Below are 16,257 nucleotides of genomic sequence, written 5' to 3' on the forward strand. Positions count from 1 at the left end.
GAAAACCGTGGCTAACAGCAATGTTGTTTCGCGGGGAGTGTCAGTGGGTGCTGCTTAATTTGTGTTTGTCCATGTGATTGCCAGAGCTTCTGCTGGTGCTGTGCTGTGTTGCTGTGAACAGAGCTGCTACGCTGCGTGTCTCGTTCTCTCCGTTTTATCAAACACGCTGCATTTGGAAGTTGGGGTTGATCACCCTGTCTAATACTTAGGAGAGGAAGCAGACAATAACTTGTAAGTTAATACGTGGGAGTTGTGGCTTGACAGCCACTGATAGGCAGAGAAGAGGAATTTTCTATGCAGAGTAACCTACTTTTTCCTTCAGTTCTGCCACCAATCATGGAGATGAAATTTGCTTAACTCTTTGTTTGTACAAAGGCTTCCTCACAGCGTGTGAAAATCACATTGCTTTGACAGATTGCAGAGAAAATGGCCATAACAAAAATAATACTACGTACTTTCTCCACGGTTCCCATCTGTTAAAGATCCATCTTGCTCCCTGTAATGTTTTGGGTTTGCTGAGAGCCACACGGTAAGTTAGGAGCGCAGGGAAGAAAGCTTGCTTTGCAACAATAACACTGCTGCTGCTCCGAGCAGGCTTTGCACAACCTGCTCTTGCCATCACTTAGGAAGTCACGGCTGTTGAGGAGCACGGAGAGCCATCGGCATCCTGCACGCTGCCCACGTGCCTCCCAGCCCCGGGTCTGCGGATAATGGGTCCTTTTGTAGAGCAGCTCCCTTTGCTTCCTTTGCCCACGGCAGCCTGAAATAATGAGTCCAGCAGCGGGGCTCTGCACGAAAAGCTCTTCCTGATTTGTAGAGCAGAAACGTTTGCCAAGTACCGCTCGGGGTGGCTCTGTTTGTCTTGCCGCGAGGGCCGAGGTAGCAGAGGCCAGAAGGGGTCAAACGCCAGATTGAGCCCTTCGTGCAAATTCGTCTGCTGTAGAAAACGTGAATGTGCAGCTCAGAAGTTTCCACTGCATCTCTGGCAATTAGGGCTTGGTCCAAAGCCCTCTAAAGTCACTGGGAACCTTTCCACGGGCTTTGGATCACAACTTATATAAGTTTGTGTTGTTCAGCGGTGGTGCTCCGGGGAGGCTGAGCGCGTCAGCTGGCTCCACAGCCGCACACGAGGTCTGCCATCATCTGGAAAAGCTGCACGGGGAGTACCCGTAAAGACTCCACTGCAGCACCCGGTGGTGTTAACTCCTGCAGGAAGCCAGGACACCGGCTCCTAGCAGGGGCTCTTGACGTCCTGACCTACAGCAGTCAAAGAATTTGAGCTGCTGGGGCCCGAATTGCTTTTTTTTTCTGATTTGGAGGGACCCAGTTCTGCCTCCTACCTCAAAACAAGAGTGACAAGGTCCCAAACAGTTCTCAAAGGCAGGACTTTGGGTAGAGACTCCCTTCTGATTTCTTCATCTGGGAAAGAAAAATATTCCTGACCCCCACCTCTCTGGAGGCTTGCTGAGGACATCAGTCTTTACAAAAAAACAGCCTGCAAAGGAGCTGCTTCATTTTTCTCACGTGCAAAACCATGGACTCCTCCTGTGAGCACACAATGGGAAGAAGTGCTGCAGCGAGGCCCTGTTGAGATTTGAACCATTGCACCACGTAGTCAGGAAGGGTTTTTGTGGCTAAGTGCACAGCAGCCCCCTCTGTGTACACTCTGCTGCCACTGCTGTGCTTCATCCTTGAGTTAATCCGTGTTGTACTTAACATTCAATTCTTGGTGCAGCGTGCGAGAACAGGAGATGACACGATGCACACCACTCAGACATCAGGTCAATCAACCTCCTCATTAGGGTTGAATGGTTTTAACGTAGTCATAAATTTAGACTCCAAAAGTGGGAATTTGACACGCAGCATTTAAAAGCCAAACCAGTGTGACCCCTTCTGAGCATGAGCTCCTATAACTTAGAAATGGGCCTTTAAAAAAAAAAAAAAAAAAGCTAATGGTGTGAACTGACCTTTGGAAATATAATTAATAATTGTTATTTGCCATAGTGTACTGCCTCCGCTCTGTAGCACTGCCAGTTCTCACCCCATCGGGCTCACGTCCGAGGTGAGGTCAGTGCGAGGAGCCTCAGGCAGCCAGGACAGAAGGACTTCGGCAGAGAGCTGCAGAAACAGACCCAGGACTGGCCAAGAGCATCTGCTGTGCACCTTATCAGCTGGTATATCATCTCCCTGGCCATCACAACCTTACAGCTACTAAAAGCTTTCCTTTCACTGTTCATCTGCCTGTGGCTAAGCTGAGGCGCTGGGGACAATCGGCGCCATACCCCCTGTGGCCCTTTTTTCCACGCAGGTGCATTTGAGGCAGAGTGAGGCTATTGGGGTCCGTAACACAAGCCCCATTTGGTAAGAACCTGCTCACCCTCATGTCATACAAAATTGGGAGCTCTGGACAAACAGGTCACTGCAAACCCTGCCAGCACGTATTTATGTGGCCCTGCACAGGTGACGCCGAGCATCTGAAAACACTGATTCCAACTTGCCTTTCGCTTTCCAGTTGGCTGTTGATCAATTATAAAGCCAATTAATTCTACTTAAAAGGGCCAGCAAAGCCCACTGTGAAGTCATTATTACCAGCTGGTTTTCCCTAAATATACAGCACCAGCTATTTTTACAACGATCTGCTAAGCTGAACGTTTTTTTAAATAGTTGTGGACACAGATTAGCACTGAAAGAGTTACCGTGGGCCATTAAACCAGGAAAAAAAAAAAAGTCCTAAGGAGCTGTAGCTTGTGGGGCGGTGATGGTCCTGCAGAGACTGCTAAAGGGAGGGTAGAGGACAAGCACAGCCTGACTGTCACAGCCTGAGAGAGCCAAATGTCAGGGGTGTTATTGTTTATTGTCAAATAAACGGCTTATGACGTAGTATTTCCTTGGAATAATTATTAGTGCTTTACAAGCTCTCTGAAGGCACCAGCTAAATGTACCTGGCTTCCCGTGCCTGCCGTGCAGTGACCTGCTACCACAACAGGCTGCCCCGGAGAGATTATAAATCTCTGCAGCAGCAAGCTCCCCGTGTATCAGTATTTCAAGTAGAACAGATGGATATTAGGTTTTTAGCCAAAGATCAGGGCTGCTAACCTCAGGGCACAGTATGCAGAAAAGCTGACATCTTCCTTATTACTTAAGAATATCCTGAAGAAAATAACATTAATCCAACAGACACTTTTGTGTGTTTGTGTGAGGCATGGAAGTAGCTACACAAAGACCACCCCAAAATGTTAGCGGGCAGTCTAACAGCGTGATCCCTCTAATCTCCTATCTCCTAAGATCTGCCAGTGCACCTTATTGTGTGTGCTCAGAGCAGGAGGCCTAAAGTTTTGTGAAACATCATCTACGCACACCAAATCCAAAATAAATCTCCATCTTTTCCTCTTTGAATTTGTTCTGTAGCAGCAACTTGCCTTGGCATGAAATATGAGCCATATGGACACCAGAATATCTGCTTTGACCTTGACCTCGGAAAAAGCGCTGCCAGAAATGTGAAGATGACTCCTGCCTTTCATTTCCAGGAGTGACGCTTCATGAATACAGCACGAGCTGCTCTCCTGGCTGCGTCTCAGCGGACAGAAGAGGATTTTCTCTCTGACTGGGTGTTCTGCTGGGAGCGCATTGTCTGTGGCAGGCTAGGAATTAGGAAGCGGTATTCCAGATGATCACATATTTGGCAGATATTTCTTTCAGGAATAAAACTATGAGCTAATTTTAGCACCAGGCCCTGGAAAGCGCATTGCTTTTAAGTGGCTCTTGCTACACTGTCAAGTCAGGGTTCAGATCTTCAGGGTGCTCCGCAAAGAGGCTGCTGGGGGCAGGGGGAGGTGAGTTTTGTTGGTTGCAGAGCTCTGTTCTGGGTCAGAAGTGGTGGTTGGTGATCAAAGTATGGCACTTACCTGGTGAGACGAGTAAGTACTGCTCCTTTGGTGAGTTCATGCTACGTGTATTGAGTTGGCAGAAACATGCTTCATGGCACTTGCCACTGGGCAACTTGCAGCAGAGCCTTAGGACCTGCTGGGCACCTAATCAGAAAGGTTTTCCCATCCCAGCCACTGCTTTTCTGCTGGTGCCCATCATGGGTATTCCCAAATGGGGCAGAAAGTGGCATAACAACACTCAGAGAGAGCCAGCCCCGCATCCTGGGGAGGCTGACGCTGCTGCAGCTGCCCACGTCCATTAGCTGGACGACGAATAAATGTGAGAGTTGATGATCCCAGCGGTGTGGATCTGGCACCTCATGAAACGATGCACACTGCAGAGGGAGGAGGGAGGCAAACTGATGGGATCAAATCCCACAGCACTGAACGGGACCCAAACAAACTGTTGTGTATGTGTGACAGGGAAGTTGTGTTACATGGAGTTAGGTCCTTAAAAATCTTTTTTAAATGACTGCAATAGCTACATTTTCGTGTTCATTTTTACCATTTGTGGATTTTCCCCATCTCATGCTCTGAGTAAGAGGCTAGATATTCCAAAGTCTCTAAGTAAAGGAGGCACCATGAGCTAGGAAGTCCCTCATCAAACATCCCTTCTTGACCTAATTTTCCCTGGGGCTAAGCAGCTGCTCTCTCAGAAGCAGATTGCTTAATGGCATTCAAGGCTGGAGGCAGCCAAATTTAGGGTTTTGCAGCCAGAAGAACGACCGGACTGAGGTTCCCCATCACGATGTGGCCATTCATCCGGAGGCCTCCTGGCCAAAACAAAAATGAAAACGTCTTTTGTTTCTGCCCCTGTAGAGCGGGAAGCTTTGTCGCTCTGCGGGGAGAGCGGCGCAGACGAGCACCCAGCCCTCCATCCCTGCCGCTGCCTGACCCTGTCTCTGTGTCCCTCCCGCAGGTGTTCTACTCATCTTGGCACTGACCGAAGAGCTGGTGTTTTCTGTTCAGGTCCTGTCCCCCGCCGTGTCCTCCTCTCAGGGCCTCCCGACGGACGCTGCCGCTGTCTCAGCCATGGGATCGACGCCCGGCCACCGGGGCCGCCACGCGGCGCAGCCCGCTCCCAGCCCCGCCGTTCCCCGTCCCCTGGGCCTGGCGGGGAGCAACGCGTCCGCTGGCCAGGAGCCGGGCAGCGGCCCTCAGGGCGGCGAGAAGGAAACGCAGCACTTGTACAACCAGAGCGCCTTCTACTCGGGACAGACTCGCCCCAAGGGGAAAATCTTCCAGATTTTCAAAGGCAACTTCACAGAGTCCTCGGAGCCTTACCTAAAGAGCACCCTGCACTCTCCCTTCCCCACCCTGAGGAGCCCTTTCACAGACCATCCCTTTCAGCCCCAGACTGCAACCCCCAGCGATCCCAGTGGCACGGGGCTGGCCAGAACTACACCCTCAGACCCTTCTCCCCACCCCAACACCTCGGGAAGCTTTAGGGAGGCAGAGCGAGGGGAGGGGGCCGGGCGAGTCGTGCAGAAAGCAGATTTTGCCACCACAACTGCCGGACCGTCCGCTGACCCCGAAGCAGTGTCGGTGCCTTTTAAACCCACCCGCTACGGCGTGTGGGATATGCTGAGCAAAAACAACTCTTGGGTAACCCTGAATCTCAGTACAAACGTCCCCTTGTTTGCTGGCCCTGGAACTGCAGCAGCAGCGGCGGGTCACTCGGTTCAGACCAGCTTTGATGTCAACATCTCCTCCCCGGCAGCGGGGGACCCCACGGGCAGCGCCCCGCCGCAGCAGGGCCGGGTGACGGACACCACCCTGCTGGGCAGCAGCGCTCTCTCCACGGTGCCCGCCACCAGGTTGTCCAGCTCCATGTCCACTGCTGGCTCCACCGCCACTGGGAACTTCCTCAACAGACTGGTTCCTGCCGGGACCTGGAAACCCGGGGTGCAAGGAAATATCTCCCACGTCACCGAGGGGGACAAGCCCCAGCACAGAGCGACCATCTGCCTCAGCAAGATGGACATTGCCTGGATCATTCTGGCTATCAGCGTACCTATATCCTCATGTTGTAAGTTGACTGCTGCTTTATTTTCCTTTCTTTCTTGCATTCCTTGAAACTCAAGGGTCGGCCCGTGATTCAGGGTCTAGGTGGAGAGCTGACGGTGCCAGGGCAGCTCGAGACAGATGAGAAGCAGTCGCTACACAGGTAACACACGTGCTGCTGAACAAAGCGCTTGGGAGGAGCAGCTCCAGGTGTGGGGCTATCATGTTTACGCTCAAAGCATACTTTCTCTGTTGCTATTAGAAATCACTTCATCTTTTGGGGCTCTCCATTTGAGGGTATGTGGCAAAGGCTGAGCAACTTGAAAAGGCAAAGCAGCTTTACTTCAAAATGTTTAAGCTGTGACCAAAAATTGTGCAAGTCTTTAAGCTGGTGACTGCTGTATTTTGCCCTGGAATTGGATTTTAAAAGCCCACTGCTAACCCAAAAGATTAATGGTAATTATAATGACTCAGACCTTAGGGAACAAAAATTTTACCAGTGCAATAAAATATTTCATTGAAGGTGGTAACCATCAGATTTTAAAGTCACGTCATTCTGATAACCAATTTGCTATTTCCCTCCGTTTCAATTCTGAGCCTGGCCTGGCAGCTGCCTAGGGAGCAGGAAGAGTTTGCAATCTTGGCTCCCAGACCCCAGGAGACAGCCGCCTGCGGGACCAGCACCAGCTGGGGTTCCAGAGCTGGCTTAGGGTCTCATCATCTGACGCAGTTGCATAAAAACATGATTGAATAACGTGAATAACGTGGTGTGTCCCCTGCTTAGATAGGCTGTGTCAGTGAGTTAGGGCAGTGTATTCTCTGCCATTTCGCTCTACGGAGCCAAGGAGAAGCCACTCAGTGTTATGGGATGTGATTATGCTGATCTGTTGGGAGTGAAACAAAAACATAAACATTTCACAGCCTTTGCTGCCTGTGGAAAAGTGAACGGGTAGCAGCGAGCAACACTGAGCGTTAATCCTGTGATTTACAGCCATGAGCTGTGCTGAAAACAAGGTTGGATGTGTTGACTGAGCCAGTCTTACACAGGGCTGCCCAAAGGGGCCGTACTGCTCTCCCCTGCCCTCCCCGAGGCTCACCTGTGCAATCCTGCCTCTGTGTGCCTGGTCCTTGCCTGGCACCTCTCTGAGCCACTTCCAGATCGCTGAAGTGGTCAAAAATGCTCCCTTTGTGCACACAGTGGGCTGAATCAGCTCCCCACAGGGTCAGGTAAGCACGAGACACGGAGAGGATGAAGCTGCAGGGATACACACCTGGGAGGGGAGCAGGACCAAGCCTCTTGGCAGCTGAAAATTATTGGGCTGGCTCAGCATAGCTGTTAGGCTCGTGCCCCTGGGACCATCAGGCCTGCCACTGCCAACATGGTTAAAACCACTAGCGAAAACAATGCTGAAATCTAAAAGACTGGCAATCAAAACAAAGTGATTGTCCTTTCCCGAAGTACAAGTGTGCTGGTGTACTTCTGTGGAAGATGGAGAGGAGAATCCGGGATGTAGTGAGCACAGCAGGATAATAAGAAGCAATAAGAAGAAGCAGTATTTGCTGATCTGATGAACAGCGCCTTGTGTATCCATCACCAGAAATACAGGACCAAATAAATCCTTCCCAGCTTTATGTTTGAAGCCAGTATTGAGAGAGAAAGCTGATCTGGGTAGAACACATCCAAATACAAATCCAAATGCAAAATATAATAGCACACAACACAGGCACAATAACCATAACCAGTGCATAAACTGGCGTATGTCCCTGCTTGCAGTGTGCCATGCATGAGCTAATAACTAATGATAGGTATTACTTTTATTAATAATAATATAAAGAGTCTGCTGGCAGAGCTTCTAACCCACTGCTCGCTCTACGGTGGGTGTTTACACTTCTCTTATCCCGTGTGCCATAGCAGCACGTGTTCCTATGACTGTGCCTACCCTGTTTCTTGTGTTTGTTAGCCACATTTACAAACAGGGAATTGTTGTCACCTGTACCAGCCCTGACACCGCAGCTGAGTGCATGACCCAGCCATTTAAGCCCTGCCTTCAGGCCCCCCGTGAGCTGCACACCGCAGCCGTGAGCATGTCCCAGAGGCCGGGGTGTGCGGTAGCGAAGGGGACTGCCGCCACCTCCAGGGCGAAGGCACTCGCAGCTGCAGACAGAAGGCCAAAAATCGCTCATCGCTTCTGCTGTGTGGTCAGCGATGCCAGGAGGTGGATGGAGAGCACGGCCCTTTGGATTTTGTTTCGCCTTCAAGGGATGGAAATGTTTTCGTCGGGTTCTCATGGCTGTGGTGAGCGTGGGCTGAGGAAACGCTGCCCTCTGCTGCCTTGGGATGCTGCAGGGTGGGGGTAACCAGGGCACTCCTGAGCTGCATTAGGAGGGAGCAAGCCACAGAGAAAATCACCGAGGACTCTTATCGGGGAGGTTGTTGCTGCCCTGAGGGGGCAGGACCCTCCTGGAGGCTCTCCTGGAGCTGCTGGCACACCGAAGGAAGCCATCAGAGCCCTGGAGGGGGGACAGCAAGCCCTGAGCCAACAAGGCTGGTAAAACCTTCCTTGCAAGGTTGCGTCTGAGCACAGCTCAGCTCCTGCTGCCCAAAATCCTCAGAAAGGAACACGCACCACCCCACCATGCATTTGTGCCACGCTGAGGCCTGGCAGCCCCCGCCAGCCGTGCTGGTGGCGTGGCTCAGTGGCTAGAGCTTAGCCTGGAGATCTGCACCTCAGGAGCTCACCTGCTGAAAGGAGAGATGGGATTTGGCTGCCCAGCCCTCGTAGTACTTGTTTTGTAAAGATGTATAAGTTTCTGAGTCCCACTGAGAAGCCTTCACAATCTAGCCGGAAAAGTAGTGCTTTGAACAGTATTGCACGAGCCACGTCTGCTGTGTGAATCTGGGGAAATCATCTCACCTTTTGGTACCACAGTTTCATGGTGTGAATAATGGGGATAATGTTGCTTACTCCACTCGAGGGCCGCAAAAATGAAGGGTTCTTTGTCATTACGTTCCCAGAAAAGCGAAGCAGTATATAACACCGATATCAGTATTTTCTGCATGTCACAGCTCCAGTTGTTTTTGCTGCGTCCTTCAGGCAGCCTTGAACATTTTTCGGTGTGTGCACACACGTGTCTCACACACCTGGCTGCAACGCAGAACAAGACACAGAATGAACTCATTGTAAAACTCAGAGACCGACACGACAAAACGTTGAAGAACAGAAACTTGCAAATCAGAAGTGCAGAAGTGAATTCGTTCAGGCAGTTCTGCTGACGTGAGAAAACGCCAGGGGGAGGCTGAGCCTCGGAGGGAAACGTCAGCAGAACTCAAAGAATGGATGAAGAACTGCCTCGGACCTGACCCCGCTCAGCTCGCATTTCACGCGCTGGGACACTATCCAAAATCATCTCACCCGCTTCCTCGGTCGCGAAACCTGCAGAGGTTTGCCTCCTGGGCTGCAGATCACAGGCCCTGAGTCTCATCCCCAGGGGTGAGCTTGGACAGAGCTTGAGACAAGCCTTCTGTGTGCAGGTGGAAGCAGCTGTGGTCAGTAACAAACCCCCTCATGGTACCTGCAACACTGCTGAGGCTGTGCTGCTACGGGCAGCCCAAGCGACAGGCCCGCTCTTACAGCGGTGTTTAATGATGGGCAAATAAGATACACAGCCTCAGCAAATGAGGAAAAAGGAAAGAAATATGGATAAACCGTTATTTTAGCCTTTAAGGCAAGGGTTGTCTAGGAGCTGTGTTCATTTTATGATCTACAGGCACAGGGAGAAATAAATTAACATCCTGCAGCCTGAATATTTCCTGCCTTTTAACTTCCAGCATTCAATTGTGTTTTATGTGGGAGCTGGAGAGTGAGCGGAGCTTACAGCGATGTAAGAATGGCAATATATTTAGGTGAGAGGAAAGAACAGGCAGAAGACTATCAGAGAACTGGAGGGAGTTGGTGTGATCTCATCACACTGCCTTTATGAGGCCGGTATTGAATATGGTGTATAATCCTGGTGGTTTATGTTTAAAAAAAAAAAAAAAGATTGGGAAGGAGCCATGTGAATGATTCTGAGAAATTCAGCGTAACTCCACTTGTGTAAGTATGTGGTCCAAGAAAAGGTTGAATGCCACATTTAATTTCTGATGCTGTAGTGGAGGTTTTTAATAAAAAAAAAAAAAAGGAAAAGGAAATTGAGGAAGCGGGGCTGAAGCTGGAGGTTTTCAGCACACAAGCGAGATGTAAGCATGTCCCCGTGATGGGTATTAAGCATTGAACAAACTTCCTGGGAATACAGCGGAAATCCGGTCACTCCGAGTCCTTGCACCACGCTGGATGTTTTCCTGTGTCACCCGCTGACACAGAGCTCGTGGGCAGGGGACCAAAGGTGCCAGGTGTAGCTCTGTGTGTGCAGCTGGGAGCAGATGACCGCCGTGCTTCGACCAAATGTGAGAGTCCCGTGTCTCCTGTTTGCGGTAGGTATTGTGCCCCGTGTCGGAGGTGAGGGATCAGACAATGCTCACGTGATTTGCCTGAGGGCCCGAAAGAAGCCGGTGTCAGGGCTGGAGCACGCCAGCAGCTCTCGGCCCCTGAATGTGCACGCTGACATTTCTCTCTCCAGAGCAGCAGCAGGTCAATGGATACGTATTCAAAATGCTTCGGTACAAAATTCCGGATGTTTCCGAACATCTCTAGCACAGGGAGCTTTAAGCTGACCCAGGGGCATCGCCAAAGTGCCCTTCTCGTGGGCACTTCTTGTGGAAAGAGGTTTCCTGTGACAGACACGGTCTGTCACAGACCATGGGAGTGAACAGATACCAAGATTGCAAGTAAAGCTGTACCCCCCTCCTAGTATTGTTCTGGGAGCAAGAGGTCCTATTGTTAGCTACATTAATTTCACTAAAATAGGCCCCAAGGTTGGTTAATATGAAATGAAGAAGAATGCCCCCTTTCCAGCCCTTCTGTCCTCTCTATCCCTCTTAAATCAGGTCTCTGCTTTGAATCGAGGCAGCTTAGGCAAGCAGCCTTCTGCTAAAATGTGTTAGATTTGAAGAAGCTCAGGAACTCATTTTCCACAGTCTTTCATCTGTTTGCTCATTTGTGTGCTAAGGTTGGAGGCCGAGAGCCTAATTAAGGGAGGAAACGTTACTGTTACATGGCCAACACGTCTCCACGCAGCAAGGACATCTCCTGCTGGAAGAAGCAGAGATCTCCCTCAGCTTAGTGTCAGGCTTTGCAGCTCCTAAAACCCAAATCCAGTACTTCCCTGGCAGCAGCCACATTTTATAAGCTGTAAAACCTCGGGCTTTCCAAATATTTGCACTGAGGTAGAGTTGGCTTTCCCGGGGCCCTCGTGTCCTCAGGCAGCTTCCGAAATGCCGTGTGCCTCAGGGAGCTCTTCTTGCTGGAGCACCGGCGAGCTCCAAGGTTCGCTGGCTCTCCCCACGCTCAGCACCAGTGGGAGGATGAAATGTATGTCCAGTTGTGCTCCCGGGCCGCCAGCAATTCCAGCCCTGGCAGTCGGGTTATTGCTGATGGAAAGGCTGAAGCAAGGTGAGTCCAAGACTGGATAATAGGAAGTTTGATAATGGCTGGCTTGGTTTTTTTTAATGTGCAGGAGGTTTTTCCATTAGTTTCATGGGATGATTTATAGCATCAGCTCACCTTTCCCTTTGAGTGAGGCATAACCTGCCTAACTCAAACCCATTGCCATTTTTTCTTAGGAGCTTTTTCTTTTGTTTTAACTAGAGCTCTAGCCTTGCACTTTTGTATTGCCATTTTATGTGAGTAGATGGGTTAAGAAATTAGATCCGTGGCATCTGGGCAGCTGCAGTGTTTGTCAAGACACACAAAGTGGCTTTGACCTCTGCAGTCTTTCTTTCTTCTAGGCCATAATTCTAATCAATAATTTTAGCTTAGCTGAGAAAATAATATATTTTCCTGCTTCATGAATATTTTCTCACTTCCTTTCTGTCATGAGAGGTTTAGAAATTATGGAGTGAATTTACAGCAGGGCATTCCCTATTTCACAGGTACAAATCAAAGTAAGTACGTACCCAGCTACCTGTCTGTCTGTATAAATTAGATTAGAAGCACAAACGTTCAATTAATTCCACAGATAGAAAATAAGCACATGGATCTTACGTGTTACTCTTCTCCATAAAACCTGAAGGCTGGACAGACAGTTAGAGCAACAAGTTTCATTCTGGTCACTTAGTTTTGCTTGATCACTCTACCTTAAGCTCGGATATTTCAACTGGAAGAAACTTAAATGTGCTCCACGGAGAAGAAAAGAGGCCAGGCTCAGACATCGCCAATGCCCAGGCAGGTGTAGGAACAGCTTATGCTGCATTTGTCTTGTCAATAGATGCCACAGCCTGTTGTCTCGTCTGCTTGGGGCAGGTTCTGATTTAATTGTGTGGTTTCTGTTAGATGGGAGCTGGATCTAACCGAGGGTGAATTGCGTGAATGAAGGTCACCAGCTCTCCCCTTAAGTATCTTAAATACCAAATCCCCGTTACTGAGGAGTCCTTATTGAACGGAAATAACCATTTTTATGGCGTGTTTCTATTGACAGCAGTTCTGCTGACAGTCTGCTGCATGAGGAGGAAGAAAAAGACATCTAACCCAGAAAACAATCTGAGCTATTGGAATAATGCTATTACCATGGACTACTTCAACAGGCATGCTGTAGAGTTACCGAGAGAGATCCAGTCCCTGGAGACATCAGAGGTACCTCACTTGCGTAATTAGTGCCTGAAAACTGTCACTGAAGCCATGCTGGGAGAAGGGGGGAGGAAGTGATAATAACAAAGCCTTAAAATTCCTACACATACTCAGGGAAACATTTTTTTGAAAAGCCTCTTCCACCCTCCAACAAGTGTATTATGAAATAAATAATAATTATTAGGTAATAATAAGTAAGCCTATAGTTTCTCATATAGTAGTTCAGGGGGTGAGGGCTCCCAGTACGTAAGCAATGAAAAACATCAGCATATGGGAGCGTGCAGTGCTGGTGTGTGCCATCAGCCCTTACTGAAGAGCTCTGACAGGTTCGGTGGTATTATTCATACATGGGCAGGTTATCCTGCTGATAGAAATAGAGCTGCCCTCAGAGGTGGAGAGGAATAATTTAACTTACTTCAAAAGTTTTTAAAACCTAGAGCCAGTGGAGAATTTGGGCTTATGTTAAAGTGATTTTCAAGAGATCAGCTGACTGACTAACTCATTAAAAAAAAAAAAAAAAAAAAAAAAGTGTTCAGAATCCCTGAGATGTGCCTAGATGAGCACTCACAATTGCTTCATTAACTCCACTTTCCTGGCAATTGTGTTGCTCAAGCTAAAAGCAGAATCCTGGTCTAGACTTAGCATGAAACTGCTTTCACATGACAGCACTGTTCACATTGTCTCTAAAAGCTGCCGTGTCAGTCCTTTAAAACTGATCTGAATGTTACTGAACTGGGGCATGCTCAGGTAGCTTGGAACCATGTATTTGGTTTTCTGACCTTAAAAAGAAGCTGAAAATGCATCTTTCATGAGTCAAGCCCAGCTGACAGACAGGAAACTGTTGCAATATGTCATGAAAGTGAAAAAAAGAAATGTTAAAGCTCAAATTCTGCTAAGGGACCTAAGGTTTGATGTGTCTGATTTCTGGGTCCTGAAACTGAGAAAAAAAAAATACATCTCATCCTGATTATCAGTGGAACTGAGGATTATCAGAGACAAGAGGATTATCAGAGCTGCAAGCAGTTGTCTTCACTCACAGCTCCTGCTGCCTGCAAAAGGACCAAACCAGTTTGCTGAAGTTTGGTCCCAGCAGCTGGGCCCCCCTAAAGTTCAGGCACTTTCTGAGGGATGGGACCAAATGCCCCAGTGACAAAAGCAGTCCTTTTCTCACGTGCCTTCACGCACAGCAGTGGACTGAGGGGACGTGAAGCACTCACGCTGCTCCTCTGCCTTTCTCCTAGGACCACCTCTCCGAGCCGCGCTCCCCGGCCAACGGCGACTACCGCGACAGTGGGATGGTCCTGGTGAACCCCTTCTGTCAGGAGACGCTATTTGTAGGACATGAGCAAGTCTCTGAAATATGACCCCACAGCTGCCCTCGTCTTGCAGTTTCATCTCTACTGTCTCCAAATTATAAATAAATATATATATTATAAATATAACCTTTGTGTAACCCTGAATTACAAGAAATGTTTTCAGCTTTTCTTTTTTTTTGTTTTTTTTTTTTTTTTCCCCTCAAATTGTCAACCCCTTTTTTATAAGTGTGGTAAAACTTTACAGAACAAACTGTGGCTTTATAAAATAAAGGTATTTCTAAGCAAAACGCCTGTCAGATGGACTATTCTTTTCCTGTCATTTACAATCTGTTGATAAGTCTGCTTGGTCTGGAAGAATATCAGGTAAGGTTGGATTTGGTGGAGGCCACACGTCTTTGGTACAGCATCCTGCAATGGCTTTGGGGTGAAGAAGGCACATGCAGTGTCCCCTTCACAGGAACAGAAATCTCCCTTAAATTCATCAGAAGTCTTGACATCTGGCAACTGGGAACTCCCCCCAGCGGAATGTGGTGGCTTTGACCACATGTCCATTTCCGTGATGTTTTATTTATCTTCGATGCTGCCAGCACCACTGAATCACGATTCCTTAGCCCTCTCCTCTCTGAGGTTTTCCTTCCTCCCTCAGGAATGCAAACACAGTGTTTCAGAGCAAAATGGCATTTCGGCCCTACCCAGTTAAGCTCCAGATTGCATGCTGTAATAGCAGTGCGGAAATAGGAGGGGTGAATGAAGTTTAAATGATGGCTTAAAAACAGGCTGTTACAAGCAGGGAGCAGCACGGAACACGGAGTGACTGCTAAATCGATGTTCCCTCTCTGAGTAACCCAGAACTGTTACCGCGGGACCAATTTTCAGCTTGCCTCCTCAGATTGCCTCTCTCGTATTGTTCAGCAAGTGAAATGGCCTCTGTCCTTGGAGGTCTCAGCCTTGCGCTTCCCTCCTCTGGCCATCAGTCATTGCAGATTGTTTTCTACCGTCACTCCTGACTTCATCAGGGCTATGAGACAGCGGGGAGCGCTCCGGCTGGCTGCTTTGCACCACCACCAACTCAGGTTAGCGGCGGCTTGGGCAAGATGGGGTTAGCACAGCGCCGAGGTGAGGCACGTCTGGCAGCAGAGGAGGGAATTGTAGCAGTGGCACATCTGCTCCAGCTGCTCCCGCCTGCCAGCAGCGTCCTGGTGGCTGTGGTTACCCGGAGCAAGCTGCCAACTTTGCTAAATGGAGCTGGAATCGCACCGAGACACAGCTCCCCTGGGATGGGGGAGCCACGTTAGCATCTTCTCCCCTCCTTTCTCCCCGTCCCACACATGGCTCTTCTGTGCTGATGCGCAGATGTGAACGTGGGCCACAGGCTTCCCAAAATGAGAAAATTGAAGCATGGTAGTGGCTCGTCTAGATACTGGATTTTCAGAGAGTAATTCACCGCTTCCCTCGGAGGAGGCTGGGGGAGGCAGTCAGGCGGGGCTATATGCGGCCACAGATGGGCACTTTGGGAGTACGTGGGCTAGATGCTACCCGGTGTGCTCTCTGTGGTCCTCGTGATCAAATACTGAACGGCCTCCTGGACACTGCTGGTGGATGACAGTAAAAGCTTCCTGAGCGTCTTGCCAAGAGTGAAAGCAATCATGTGAGGGCCTTCATCTTCAGCTCCTGCGTGTTTTTGGCAGGGTGGCAGAGAACCAAACCCCATTCTTTGCAAAAACAGCGGCATTTTTGCATTTGTTTTCAGCACACTGTATTGCTTTTGCCAGGCAGATTTGTTTTGCGTTTCACACGGAGCAAATAGGCTGAAATACACGAACGCGCTGGAGGATTCCTCTCACTTAGCCAGCACAGTTTGCTTGGAAATCTCAATCCAGAATATCCAGAAACCAACCAAAGCAACATTGGTGCGGGAGGCTCTGTGAGCACGGGTGCGAGCAGCTAGCGTGCGCCGCGCGGCTGGCTGGCTGGGGCAGGCAGGCAGACAACACGGCTGGCATTCTCCCACGCACGTTGTCATGAATTCCTGCCCCGCGGTGCCCGTAAACACCATTGTGCTGTTCATCTGCCGCATTTGCAGCAGCAGCAGCAGGGAGATTTCCCCTGAAATGGATTGCTGAGCCAGCGGCCGGCCGGACAATGCGGCGAGCGCGGCACAAAGCCCGCCTTCCAGAAAGCCGTCGCACAAAGCCCAAAGCCCCGTCCGAGCCCCGACCTGCTGGGCTCGGCACATCCCTCCCGCCAGTGCGGGGCCGGCGGCGGGGCTGAGCGGGCCGCAGCGGCAGC

At 49.7% G+C, this 16,257-nt stretch overlaps 1 protein-coding gene across 1 annotated transcript in view; it reads left to right on the top strand.

Annotated features, from left to right (window-relative positions):
- The window catches only part of TMEM108 (transmembrane protein 108), a gene marked incomplete at both ends in the record, with an annotated part of 72,644 nt that extends 58,628 nt beyond the window's left edge, over positions 1–14,016 (top strand). Inside the window, 2 exons of the mRNA XM_084281224.1 lie at positions 12,504–12,658; positions 13,894–14,016. Of these exons, the coding sequence (XP_084137350.1) occupies positions 12,504–12,658; positions 13,894–14,016 (278 nt within the window). The remainder of the gene's footprint in view (positions 1–12,503; positions 12,659–13,893) is intronic.
- Positions 14,017–16,257: the final 2,241 nt, after the last annotated feature.

This window comes from Netta rufina, assembly GCF_964035555.1.
Source record: "Netta rufina genome assembly, chromosome: 2".
In the NCBI taxonomy this organism is placed as follows: Eukaryota; Metazoa; Chordata; class Aves; order Anseriformes; family Anatidae; genus Netta; species Netta rufina.